At 33.4% G+C, this 14,974-nt stretch overlaps 1 protein-coding gene across 1 annotated transcript; it reads right to left on the bottom strand.

Annotated features, from left to right (window-relative positions):
• Positions 1-6,198: 6,198 nt before the first annotated feature.
• On the bottom strand, positions 6,199-8,024 carry LOC115698794 (methyltransferase FGSG_00040). Its single transcript, XM_030625976.2, has one exon. It carries the CDS (start codon positions 7,946-7,948, stop codon positions 6,359-6,361), a length of 1,590 nt encoding a protein of 529 aa, XP_030481836.2. The 5' UTR covers positions 7,949-8,024; the 3' UTR covers positions 6,199-6,358.
• Between the last annotated feature and the right edge of the window lie 6,950 nt (positions 8,025-14,974).

Here is a 14,974-nt window from a genome sequence, read left to right as displayed (position 1 = left end):
ACTAGCACAGCTAAATACACATCTATCAACAAACTTTTTTGTTTTTTTTTTTAATTAATCCGATCTCGGAAATCCACAAATTTAGATGACCAAAGTCTGCTGCTCAGCCATAGACTAATATTCATCATGACTCGCCAAGAGAAGGCACAAGAAAAGAAGAGATGTGCATCACTTTCAAACTCCAATCCGCATACAAGACATAAGGGAGGGAGAGTTTATGTATACTTGCTTTTGTATAAGATTTTTCTTGTGAGAAGGAGAGAGTGAATGACCTACCACAAGTTAACGGATCTCGTCTTACTCATGGACTGTCCTACTCACGGACCTCGTCCTTGAGTAGCTTTCAGTTTCTTGTGCCTGTGCTTTCTCGATCGTTGTAGCGACAAGTACTTTCTCCTCCTCGTGTTGATTGACTATGAGTTCTTGTGCGCTCCGAGGTAACACTCGCCTCTTCACGTCTCGTCCTTCTCCCTTAGGTATGGTTCGTTGTGTGCCCCTGCTGGGGTTTGTTCGTGACCTTTCCCTGTTAGTTCGAGAAGGACGTTGGCGATGCCTCGTTGGTGACCCACATGTCCCAGGTTGAGTCCTAGGATTTCCCTCATTCCCACGAGGGATTTCTTGTTCCCTGGTTTCTGGTCGCCTTCTATTCTCATTTCTGTGTGAAGGCTCTGGCCGATCATTTAGTTGTTCATTTTCAGGGGGACCCTTAGTTTCCCCAGGTTATTCTTCCTGAGTGTTTTGAGGGTTCTCCTGAGTCGTCTCCTACCTCCTGGGTCGTGAACCGCGAGGTCTGCCTCGTGGTTTTCTCACTCCAGGATCAGGTTGATTTTGTGTATTGTTCTCCTGTGCCGCCCTGGCCGCGGCAGCCTCACGTTCCAACTCAGCGTTCCGTCAGTTTGCCTCCTCCAGGCGGTGTTTGAGATGGCATGTTTCCAACTCAACAATTGGCACGTATCTTGTAGGATCATAGGCACCATCCTCATCACATGGCCTGGATTGAGCACCACCAACATTCATTTCAGGCTCTTCATACCCTGTTTTTGGATTCTGGCCATTTTTATGCTGAGTCCTCCTTGAACGTGTGATCCGTGTACTGGGGCCACCTTCAGGTTGAGTCCTCCTGGAACGAGTAGACCGTGTACTTGGGCCACCTTCAGGTTGAGTCCTCCTGGAACGAGTGGTCCGCGTAGATTGCGAGTTGGGAGGCCTCCGTGAGCCCATTGGCTCTTTTCCAGGAAGGTGAGTGGTCTCTTCAGGATGAGTATTAACATTCTCAGCGTTGTCAGCCATGGAGAAAGGTTTTTTTCTGACCTTTTTTCACAAAGGCTCTCAATGAAAGCACCAAACTGTTAACGCATATTTTTGTTAACTAAATTAAAGCCTATTTCGTGATGGTATTGCGCAGAAATAATAGTAGTAAAAGGAAAAAAAATAACACAGCTTTTTTACGTGGTTTTGCAGTTAAAATTCTACATAGTTCACGAGTCTATCTTATTAGATTTTTGATACAAAACTAGGGCTTTTTCTCTAAAGGATTTTTCGTCCCTTTTTCAGTGTATCCTGCTTCTATTTATAGTTACATAGGAGGACAGTTAATTACAAATCAGACTGATATCCTACAACAATAATTCCCTGAAATTGTGGGATTTGATTACGTCCCACGTAAAATAAATGCGATTATTATTTGAAAATCGCACAGCTGTGATTAGTCCGCTTTTACCAGGTCAATACGTGCGTGGATTAAATACGTTGCAAAGTGTATCGTGTTAGGACCTCTCACTGGGAACATAGCAACAATAACCCTGGCAGCAAGCTGAAGCTTTTCCCATGTCTTTCTGAGGTTGATAATGTAAGTCTCGTCATTTCTGCGATTGAAGACATAACGCTCCGTCTAACAATCGTAGTTCTTGGTGACAAGATGAACTTTAGCAATCAACTTCTTTTGAATGTCAGCTTCTATCTAAGAGAGCTGACTCGACGGAGCAGTGAATCTCATTGAAAGATGTCTGAAGCTGATTAGTGAAAGTACCATTAGTATGCCCTCCTATAGCGAGATGGATGTCTCGCTATTCGTTGTTCAAGTTCATTCTACTGTTATGCTTAGTTTGTATAATGTATATTATACGCTAAGTGTTCTAACAGTCAACATGTCTTATTTACATCTCTTCATACGTAGCGATGTTGGTGCCTCGCTTTGTATAACTAAAGTTGTCCTTATGATCATGTCTTCATATACTAAATGGTTTTCTCGTCAATACGTGAACTAATAGTTTGTACATCCTTATCTCGCTTAAGACTTTACAGTCAGCAAATTATAAATATACTTTATCAGCTCCGCATTTAATGAGTTATTCTATTTTAATATCTTCTAATATAATTATCATTATATTTGTTGATTCATATTCCCCAATTTAACACGTGTCTTTTTCTGAAGTACCAGCTAAATTTCGGGTATAACAATATCAGAGTTAAAAAAGCGGAAGCGGATTCGATTAAAAATAATTTAATCTAATATGAACCATAAGCCCAAGGATCTCAACATAATATATATAGATTAAATCTAGACGAATAGAAAGAGAGACAATATCTCTTGTAGCCTATCAGGGATCCTCACTATCATTTCGTAATATCATCGAACATCTAATCTAAGAACTTGCTAAAGGGTTCACACCACGATCTTCCAAACCAACCTCAACACTCAGGAATAGAGGGGGCTATTAGATTCAATTGAACGAGTATAATTTTGTAATCACAGTATATTCTTAACTCATGAGATACTGTGATGAGATAGGGAAGAACACAAATCTCACACCACAATACAGTTTGTAAGGCATGTGAGAAGAGGAGAGAGAGAGAGAGAGTGCGTGCAAGTAGGAGAGAGAGAGAATTAAAAATTAATGTTATTTTTCAATCTTATTTTCTCTCTAAAAAGTATCGCTCTATTCTCTTATTTTCTCAAGCTATTTGTTGTATTGATGGATATCGTATATATAAGGTTATAAACAAACCATTTATGTAATCCTTTAAAATAAAAGATAATATTTAATTTAATTCAAATTCAAATATAAATACCATATAACTGACTAACAAAAATCAGTTAAATCATTTTATTTTAGTATTATCTTTTTGATTAAATAAATTATTTAATAATATAATAAAAAATTAACTAATTAATTTAATTTGATTTATCATAATATTAAAATAATCAAACAAAATTAATGAGCATTTATATGTCACCCTACACGTGTGGGCTAGGCCTATACGTGTATGCCATATTTTAAGGTCCAAAATTAATTTCTTAATTTTACCACAAATAAGATTTATTATTTATTTTGCCAGTAAATAATAATTAATTAATTCTCATTAATCTCTTATTTTACAAGAATTAAAATAAATATTATTTTCACTAAAATAATATATTTTTCTCTTTAAGAATAATATTATATTTAATTAGTTAATATAGTTTTATCAAACAAAACTAAATATTTAAATACTATTCAATTACACAATTCATACTTGTTATAATTATTGAAAATAATAATTTCCACAAATTACTATTTTTTCCTTAAGAATTATTTCTCATAAAAATTAGTTCTCACCCAAATTTACTCATCAAATAAATCTTCCCCTGTACTGTGTTATATAGAGGTGACTTAGGGACCATGGACCTATATTTTAAAGCTCCAATAAACACTTGATTATTATCAATCTCATTAATAGAATAATCCAGTTTATAAATTCTATTATTACTCCACTATAAATATGAAATTGCACTATTTGACAATATAAAATTATATTTACAGAATTCTTACTAGTAGTTATTGATATAATCAATATAAGTAGTTTGCCCTCTAATTATTAGTTCATAATTATAGTTGATCAAAATTATTGTTTTACCCTTCTAATTATCTCTTGATTCTTTATATACCATTAATTCAATGTGAACAGCTAATCTATAACGTATTATAGATTTGAATCCAATTGTTAGCACTCTTAGAATTAACACAATAATAGAACTAATATTCGATCCGTTAAGAAAGATTAGATTCTATTCTATTATTGTATAACATGTTCCCTACTACTCATGTTATTAAGCTCCCCAAATAAATGTTGTAAGAATCATCTTCTTTGAGAAATTTTAACAGGTGAATCAAAGAACTCAATGAGCACAAATAGGAGTTCATGTATACTCAGGATTTAGATTGATCTACCAATGATTATCGTTGCGATATGAATAACTCTTTCATGGAAAACGACACGTTAATGAAAGATATTATTTCATATCGGTCAAGTAATGTATAATCAAAGTACACACAGTACCTTTACTACATGTCTATTTACATATGTGATCCGAAACAAAATTACACACACACACACACACACTAGAGTACAGTGTATAGTAAATCGTACTTAGTACTTCTATATTAAAGTTCTTTTACTTAAATACACTATTGACTAGTTTTATTCATATTCTATAATCTTAATCTTTTTATACATCCTTACAAGATTATACATTCTCCATATACATAAGAAATTTTTAGATAATTATTAATTATACTTCTATAATTAATGTAATCATTTATCTTATAATTGTATTTCATATATTCTCTAATATATTATCCATTAATTACTTATTTTTAAGGCATAAATCCCAACACCAAGATTATCTCCAGAAACTTCAACCCTAGACACGGTGCGCCCAAATTGACTAAATGTCAACCTAGGCGCCCATTAGGGCTTCATGGTGCACGGTTGTTGTTTCACGTAGACTTATCGCCAAAGTCTAAAACTTGGTTAGGGCATGTCTCTCATCTATCTTAGGATAGTGGCTGCGCAGATAGCCCATAAGAAGTTGATAGGAACTAAATTGATGCGAGACGACAACAGGATATCAACTCGGGCGCCCAACATTGACGCTAGGACCTATTCGCTTGAACTTTGTTGAAAGATTGTACCAAAAAATGACTTTGTTGGATCTTGGTGCCTACTGGGCTACCCACTATTGTCAACTAGGGCACCGACGTAGTTTTCAATGCCCAAGTCGACCACCTTAGTCTTAGTGATTTGGCTTCAGGGTTGTTTCCTTCTTGCCACGTGTCAAAAGTGTTGTCTTGTCATTGAGTCAAATTTTTGTGTAAACAATTATTATTAGAATAAAATAAGAAAAGATGAAAATAAAATTAAAACAACTACATTAACACAAAATAATTTGTAAAAGAAACTTAGGAAAACATTAAGTGATTTTTTAAAAAAACTAAGGTGGCATTTGGTAATACTTTTTTAATTAGTTTTTTGTTTTTAAAATTAAAAAAGTGAAAATATTTTTCAAAAACATGTTCTATAAAACTGTTTTTACTTCTCAATTTTTTAATTGAGAATCAAAATTTTAAAAACAAAAGAAAATCACTATCAATATTTTTTTAAACAGTTTTTTTTTTTTCTCAATCAATATTTTGAACTTCAATCAAACTCGAACCCAAATACTCCCACGGCCCTAGCGCTGAACCCGTCCTCTGACCTTAACCCAAATTCGACCCAGGACCTAAACACGACGTAAATAAAATCAAAAAATAAAAATAAAAATAAACTTTACAAAACATACTTTTGTTTTCTGTTCTTAAAATTAAAAATCAAAAGTGGTTAAAGAACGCATTTTTATTTTTAAAAAAACAAAATTTTTAAAAACAAAAGTTTTACTTTCATTTTGTGATTAAAAAATTAAAAAACAAAAATGTTACCAAACGACACCTTATTCTAGACTGCAAATAATTATGTCTTAGAGTAAAAAACGTCCAAAAGAAAAGTAGTAGTACAAAAACAAAAGTAACAAATGAAAGTACAGCCTTATTAAAATTAGAAATGATACAAATTACATTATAACATATAGGTAAAAAAAAAAAGACTTAAAAGAAGGGATTTTTACAATGATTAACTGATTTACTAAATTTCTTTAGTTATATTTTGTTACAGAGCCTCAGAAATCATAATTACTTCTTTTTTTTTTTAAAAAATAATAATAATAATTCCGATAAAATAACTTTTTTTTAAAAAAATATTGTGTAATTTTCATTGTATCTTTCTTAATTTACTATATGTTTTCTAAATTTACTATATCTTTCAATTTATTATAATTTTCACTCATCGTCAAATTATAATAAATTGTATGAAATCTAATTCATGTCAACAAACACTAAAACATTTGCACCACAAATCATGAGGCTTTCATTATAGCAAACAAACACAAACACATTGTGTTCTAGAATAATGAACAATGTGAAACTATAGTAAAAGAAAAAGGAAAAAGTCGTAAAATTCGATCGTCGCTATTTAGCCAATAGCTTTGGTTTTTGTTCATGAATCATGAATAAGAAGAAAGGCCATCTAAAAGAGTCTTCATAGCTTGCTTCTTCACTACTTTCCCATACAGTCCTCTTCCCACTTTGAAAGCTTTTTCAGTCTCCACCACCCCACCACTCTTATTCAATCTTCCCAACAAAATCTTTAGCACCCTCTCATCACTTCCCACCACTTCCACAACACTATCCACCACCGAGTCCACCGGAGGAATCCTCCGCCCCCATCTTTTCACAGATTTTTCAGAGCTATAAGCATCAAAAAAGGCAGCCCAAAAAGATGACCTCAAATAGCCTTTCGCTTTGCCCCTCACCATCATTCTTTTCATTCCCTCCTCTAACCTAAAAACGACACCCCCAGCTTCCATTCCTCTCTCCACTCCAATCTCAACCTCTCTCATTTCTTGCCTTGACGAAATCTCTTCCTCGAATTTACACCTCTTGCAAGCACAATCGAAACCCCAACTCTTACACATCTCCTTTCTTTTTCCCAGTGGAGAAAGCACATCAAAATAAGCAAATGTGATTTCCTCACCTGCCTTAACATCTCTAGAGGCATGAACCAATACATAGTCTCCAACATGTACTCGCCTAGCATTGGGAACACATGAATGGTTGATGAAACAAGCCAAAACCCATAACCCAATACCATAATAGTCACCGTTCTTCCCCAAAACCTTACCCGAAACTCCATTTTCAACAAGAGAATTCACATCCAAGATACTTATAACCCTGTTAGTATCAAGCTTTTCAAAACATAAGCTTGTGCTATTATCCTCAGCCTCAGGACTAAATAGGCCTATATCAGGAACTTCAAGACTACACTCTTCTTCTCCGGATGATAACTTTCCGATCATATTGAGGGTTTTGGGACACTTACAAGTGGAATTGTTGACTTGGTCGATGAAATTCTTCCACATGACCAATTGGGCATTCTCATCGGGCACTTTTCCTCCCAATATACTCCTCTCAATGGCGACTGCTTTCGTCGAAAATAGCAGAGTCCCTGCATCAATGTTCTTGGTAGCAAATAGCCCTCTCCCGCTAATCTCCGATTTCCTCAAATCAACAGGGCCAATGTACTCGGAGAGCTCCGGAAACTTTCCTTGGAACCGATTCATGACCCACTCAGAGATATCAAAAGCACCGGTCCTCCATAGAAACTCCAGCTTCTTGCACTTTTCCACGTACCCATTAAGGCTCTCGGAGCCACATGACTGAGAATCGACCAGAGCTGTTTTAAAACAGCCCAACGCCATGGCATATCTGTTGAGGTTCATCAAGATTTTCCCTTTACAGAGAAGAGTCTTGAAATGGGCACTCTCGATTCTCAACGCTTCATCGCAATCTCTCAAAGCTTCTGCGAATTCTCGAAGTCTGAAACGAGCTTCGGCTCTGTTCGAAAGGGCTAGACAGAGGGATTTGTCTAGCTTGGAGAGGTTATCTGGATTGGGTTGAAGATCACGAGCCTTTTGAAGCTGGACTTGGCAGAGAGAGATGAATTGAGAGTAGGTTTGTACGGACTCCTTCCATTCCTCTCTGAGTAAAAGCTCTGTGGCTTTCGACCTCAGTTGCTGCATTAGCTCTTCCGCCATTGCTAACTCTAACTTTCTTCTCTGTCACTAAAGATTTCATTGACGAGGTCTGTTTGTTTGGTTTTGTGTATATATTTTAAAGTATTTATTTATTTATTTATTTATTGTGTGTGTAACGGTCACATCGAATTGTTTTCTCAATCTTTTTCTCGTAACGGCAACGGCTATTTCGGAGAGGTTTTTGCTTTAAATAATCAGAAAGAAAGAAAAAAAGAGAAATAATAAATATTATTTTTTGATAAATAAAGAAATAATATTTGTATACATATTACTATGTTAATATTACTATATATTTTTAGTTGCATTAATTTTTTTTAATGTTATTTAATTTTTATTAAAAAATGCCTAATTTATTTGTTATTTGTAAAAAGTAAACATAATAATATTTTTGTTTATGATAATTTTATTTAATCGTAATATTTTATTTTATAATACTTTAATATTATACACATTATTTATTTATTTTTTTTAAATAATTAAAAGATTTTTTTTGGTAACTACATTAGGTTTTTTGAAAAGATACGTTCATTAGTAAAAAGCTAATTAGGAATTATGCTTCTTAAATTTTGACATGTACAAAATTATGCCTCCTGAACTTTTAAGGTCGTTAAAAATGTCTCCTGTACTTGTTGGATTTAAGAACTTTTATCCAATTTTAGTAAAAAAGTCTAACATGGATGAAAGTTCAGAGAGCATGATTTAATACATTTTAAAGTTTGAGGGGCATGATTTGGTATATATCAAAATCTGGGGAACATGATTTAGTACATAAACAATCACTGAAATAGTAAAATTGAATGAAATTAGACAAAAGTCCTTAAATCTAACAATTTCAATAGTTCAGGTGGCATTTTTAACGACCTTAAAAGTTCAGGGGGTATGATTTGGTTACATGTCAAAGTTTAGGAGGCAAAAATCATAATTAGCCTTAATAAAATATTAGACCTCACGATTGTTACAGAAAATATTCATAGGAATAGTAACTACATCAAGACACCCAAAGTGGTTATGGGTAAAAGCCCATTTGGCTATGTTGTGAGCTATAAAGTTACAGGTTCTAGCAGTAATACAAAATAAACAAGTAATAAAGGAAGAAACGATTCTTTTACGAAATACAGAGTAGTTTTCATTTTATCATCTAGGGTGTAAGCCGTTGAGAGTGTTGATCACTACCTTAAAATCATTTTCTACCAGGATAAACTTATGCCCTTTGTCCTTGACAACCTCAAGAGCCAAACAAACTGCTGCAGCTTCACCACAGAGAGCATAAAAAAAGTGCAGCTTAGCCGTATACACCCAAACCACCTTACTCAGGTAGTCTCTAGCTGTTGGGTTTTATGCCCTAAATAAAACTCATTTCAATATAATCAGATTTACTTATTAGTATAGATCAGAAATAACATTTAATGTTGCATGGTTCACATGATTTATTTCATGATTATATGTACATAATGTATAAATTCATCTGAAACCCTTTTCACATACTTGATCCTGTTTATTGTGCCGTCAACACATTGGAAAGTAAACATGACTATGTGAATAAAGTTTCCTAGACTTATCAGACATAGGGTTTTACTGATATGATAATCTACAACAGAGTTTACTTGCATTTGGAGAAGTGCTATGTTCTTTCCAGAACATTGGTTAAAGTAAAGCTCAGGTTGGATGCATGGAGTATGCATCGGAAGGGACCGATATTGAACTTTGACTTAGATTTATTAAACTTACCGTAATATCTATTCAAGTCAATATCGCCTAGTTGATCCTAGATCAAATGATCTTAATCATGTTATGATTAGGCTCGATCTCAAGAGGCTATTCATGTTCTTTGATTTGTTAGTTAAGCCTACTTGTAGGTCAGGGTGATACGTACATTTTGGGAACACGGTAGTGCAATTGAGTGGGAGCGCTAGCATAAACATGGAATCTATAGCTTCTATCTGGCGAATAGTAAGCAAAGGATGATCTCCTTCGAGCTTGACCAAACGAACATAAATGGTGGAGTACTCATTTCACATAAGCTGAAAGATCATTTATACGGGGTCAAGTGTTTTAAGGATAAAATACATAGTAGGGTGTAACGGTAATCTAATCCCTTTACAGTGTAGATCATTCATATAGAGGATCATTGATCAAATTAGGATTATAACAATGGATAACTAATGATGTGTCTATATGGTGGAACATATAGAGCATTCTATATAACTGAGAGTGCAATTCTAAGTTCTATGCGTGGATTCAACGAAGAATTAATAAGTTAGTGAATTTTAGTAATAAATTCGTGATCTACTTATTGGAAGCTCGGTTATATAGACCCATGGTCCCCGCACTAGTTGAGATAATATTACTTGTAAGACTCATATAATTGGTTTTGATTAATCAATTATAATTCTCAAATTAGACTATGTCTATTTGTGAAATTTTCACTAAGTAAGGGCGAAATTGTAAAGAAAGAGTTTATAGGGGCATATTTGTTAATTATGATTCTTTGTATGGTTCAATTAATAAATATGATAAATGACAATATTATTTAATAATTATTTATAGTTATTAAATAGTTAGAATTGGCATTTAAAAGGTTGAATTAGAAAATTGGCGTTTTTGAGAAAAACAGATGCAGAAAAGATAAAACTGTAAAATTGCAAAAAGTTAGGCCCAAATCCACTAGTATAGGGCCGGCCACTTTTGTAGGAAATTTAAACTGATATTTTCATTATTTTAATGCCAAATAATTCAAACCTAACCCTAGTGGAATGCTATAAATAGATAGTGAAGGCTTCAGGAAAATTACACTTCTGATTCAGAAAAAACTGAGCCTCTCTCTCTCTCTCTCCCTATCTTTGCTCGAACCCACTTTCTCTCTCTTCTTCCTTCAATTTCGAAATCCTTAGGGGGCGTTTGGTACGAGGTGTTTAAAATAATTTGATTATAGGGAATATTATGAAGGAGAATATAATTATAGGAAAATGTGTAAACTGTGTTTGGTTGTGTAGGGTAATATGTAATCATATTCCTGTTAATTAAATTAAGTTGTTTGGTTGAGTACAGAAATCTTATATATTATTTGAAAAAATAAAAATAAAAATATTTTTTTATATATTTATTTAATATTAATTATATATAAAAATAAAATAATTATTTATTAAAGAAATTTATTTATTAATTAGTTAATATTAAATTGGGGAATTACCCATATACTGTTTTTTTTAACTTTTTTTTTCAAATTTACGGTTTAGATTTCTAAAGTGGTTGCAGCGCTAGTTGCAATATGGGTTTTATACGATTTTTTGTTGCAATTTAAGTCGCAGCGTTAGTTGCAATAGAAGTTTCTATGTAGAATTTCGTAAAAATGCAAAAAAAAAAAAACTATTTTGAAGTGTAAAAATGAAAAAACCCATATTAAATTTATTGTATTTTTTATTAATTAAAATGAATATTTCTATATATTTTATCATTATATTATTTATTTTTGTTTGCTATGTCATTTATGTACACCATCCGCATAAAATTTATGTATAATGAATATACATATATTATTGCTAATAATATAAAAATAACTCAGTTAAAAAAAATCGATTTCACAAAATAAATATATACCGTAATATTTTATTTATAATAAATGATAATATTATTGGTATTTAAATTTATTTATTAATTCAAAAATTCTATTCAAATTAATATAATAGAAGGTAATGATTCAATCCTACCCTTTTTTAAAGTATTAACATTACCCTCCTCAAGGGTAGTTATAATACTAAGGGAATAACATTCCAAGGCTAAAGACTCAAAACAAACAAGGTAATGTTTCACATTACCATTCTCTTATTAGCATTAACCCATTCCAAACACCCCCCCCCCCCCCTTAGTGTATGAGTAGTGCCCACACACAGCAAGTGATACCTCAACCATAGTGAGGAAGATCGTGAAGAAAGACTTTCAGCAAAAAGGAGTTTCAGCATCAAAGATTCAGAGAAAGAGATCCAGGTTCAGATATTGATAATGCTCTGCTACAGAAAGGAATCAAGGATAGATATCTGAACGGAAGGAGTCATTATATTCCGCTGCACCCAATGTAAGGTTTTCTAAACTTTATATGTGTTTATTTCATCGTTTTAGAAAGTTCATATTTAGGGTGTTAATAAACATACTTGTGAGTAGATCTAAGATCCGGGTAAAATAATTTCCAACAACTGGCCTCAGAGCCATGGTAATTGATTTACTTGCAAGAAATTTGGACTTTAAAACGATTGTTTGTTTGTTTTTGGATGGTATCATGTTGTATTGAGTGTTATTTGATGATTGATTGGAGTTTGTGAATTTTCGTTAAAAATAATTGAATATATATTTCTGGAATTATTTTTATTGGATAGTATGGAAAAAATTAAGCAAGTTACCTTTTTACAGAACTCAATTTCGATTTAATTTGAATTAGTTATGATTTTTTGAAGATTCGAAAAAATCGGAGTTGTGCTGAAATTTTCATGCGCGCGAGAAAACTCTACGTACAGCTTGCAATTTTTTCGTTGTTCTTTGATTTTTCATGCTTTTTCATGGAATTAACTTCCGATTTTTTGTGTAGTTCTATATTTATACTATTACTATTCCTAATTCAATTCTAATTATCATTATGAATTAATTTAATATTTTTTAAATTTAATTCAAGATATTAGTGTAATTTGAATTTAAAAATAGTTAGTATCTATCTTATTTGCTAATAATCTATCTTATTTTTAAATTTGATTATATCAAATCTTATTTTTAAATTTAAAGTCAGATTTTAAATATTTTAAATTAAATCTTTTTTTTTATATAATTTGACCTTATTTAAATTTAAAATAAGATAACTATAATCATGTAATTTTAAAAAGATATAAGATATTTTACTAACTTTTAAATTTTGTTATTTTATTTATTTAAATTACATTTAAAATCTGAAAAAGATATTCATTTATCTTTTTAATTTTTTATTTAATTTTTATTTATAAAATAACATTTAAATTTTAAAAGTAGTTAGCAAATTTTGAAATGATATTTAGGTTGGTTGAAACCTAATTTCGAAATTTTTTATTTCAATTTTTTTTTAAAATTTTCAATTTTTTTTTAATTAATTATTTAATTTCGAAATTAATTATTTAATTTAAAATTAAATAAATCCTACATCCAACTATCCAGCTAACCTTGTTGCAGGAGTATGTGTTTTAGCTTGTGTGTAAGTTTTCAAAACCTATTATTACTTGATTGCAAATAGCCATGGTTACTTTTTGCCAAATCTAATGATCTGATGGCTCCCTTGGTCAAGTTAATAATTTGTAACAGGTATATTTACAATATTCTTTCATCTGTGTATGACCTAGCAACATGATAGGACCCATCCAAAGTGTGCCTGTGTGAGCCTATGTGTTTAATTTCATTATAGATGCATATAAGTTATTGTTGCTAAATAAATTATCATAGTTCTTGATAGATTTTATTTAGGCCAATTTAGTTTTTGGGCCTATTCAATTAATAACAGTTGTTCATTTTAAGGTTAAATTCCTCTCTTTTGGGTCTTGTGTGAGAGTTGGGAGCCATAGTAGTGGGTACGACATACTGAACCCAGCATCCCCTTACATGAACTATGTAACACCCTAACTAACATAGGCGTATTACGTGCTTTTTAAACATGTTGTGCAGCTCGTTGCTAATCAACGAGGTTTATGGAAAAACGTGATTATTTAAAATTTTGCTTTTTAATTAAACTTATAAAATAATATTACAAAAGACTCGGGATCCCGATAATAAAATCATTTACAAAAAGATTTAACTGTTTAACTGATATACAAAATAAAAGTCGTCTAACGACCAGTTACAAAAATCAGCCTCGCTGTCCCGATGATCGTACGCTCCAGGCCTAACCGCCCCGACATGTACAATCTCATAAGCTCGCTCACGGTCCATCAGCTATAGCCTTGCCTTTACCTACCCATAAACGTAAACTGTGAGTCGACAGACTCAGTAAGAAAAGCATAATAATACTCATACATAATTCTAACTGCCGTGTCCAACACGATACTGAGTCCCGCTACTGCCATGTCCAACATGGTACTGAGCCACTACTGCCATGTCCAACACGGTACTGAGTTCTGAACGTTCATAGGGACGGTACTATTGACACGTAACAACCTGATCGGTCGAACCGGTCATACTCCGCCGTCGGTCATACTCCGGCTCGTACCGACGTGTTACTATATCCTCCCGATCGGCCGAACCTGGCCATACTCCGCCGTCGGTCATACTCCAGGCTCGTACCGACGGGATACGTCAATAGCATGGAACCACCAACCAAGTGTCACTGACGGCCAAACCTGGCCATACTCCGCCGTCGGTCATACTCCAAATTTCGTACCGACGTGACAGGGTTGGATGGTTCGAAGCCATCATACAACTAAGGTACTCTAATAGGCGTCCTACATGCACGCTAAACATGTAATCTACATATGCATACCGTTATACTAATCTTACTCCGGATTCCGAATTCGTGTGTGCCGCCAACCCGACCGGAACCGAAGCCGAGCGCTGACATCGGCTCCTAAACCATAAAAATCACAACGCTATAAGTGACCCGCTAAATCACTTCCCGGGGACTAAAACTAGGAACTAAAAGTTTCCCCATCGATAAAAAGCATGGCAATACCCCTAAAAACACAAAAACGAGGAAAACTAGGGTTTCTGAAAATTCCCCAACCGGTAGACCGGTTGCCCAACCGGAATTCCGGCTTCGGGAAATTCAGACCCCCATCCGAATTCGGATGCACAACCGAATTCCGGTTCCTCGCAGCAAAGAACATCAAATAATCATATCTTGCACAATTCAACCCCAAATCACCTCAAACTTTCCGCACTGCTCTATACCTTCCCTAGAACATATCCAAGGCATCAAAACAACCCAGAAACCTCAAACACGAAAAATGCCATTGGAGCTCAAGCTTTGAGTTCTAAACTCAAACTTGAGCAAAACCACCTAATCATGCATTCCACTAGCTTAAT

The sequence above is a fragment of the Cannabis sativa genome, chromosome 8 (assembly GCF_029168945.1).
Source record: "Cannabis sativa cultivar Pink pepper isolate KNU-18-1 chromosome 8, ASM2916894v1, whole genome shotgun sequence".
Taxonomy (NCBI): domain Eukaryota; kingdom Viridiplantae; phylum Streptophyta; class Magnoliopsida; order Rosales; family Cannabaceae; genus Cannabis; species Cannabis sativa.
The sequence above is the reverse complement of the archived record's forward strand: the minus strand, read 5'-3'. Positions and strand labels throughout refer to the sequence as shown.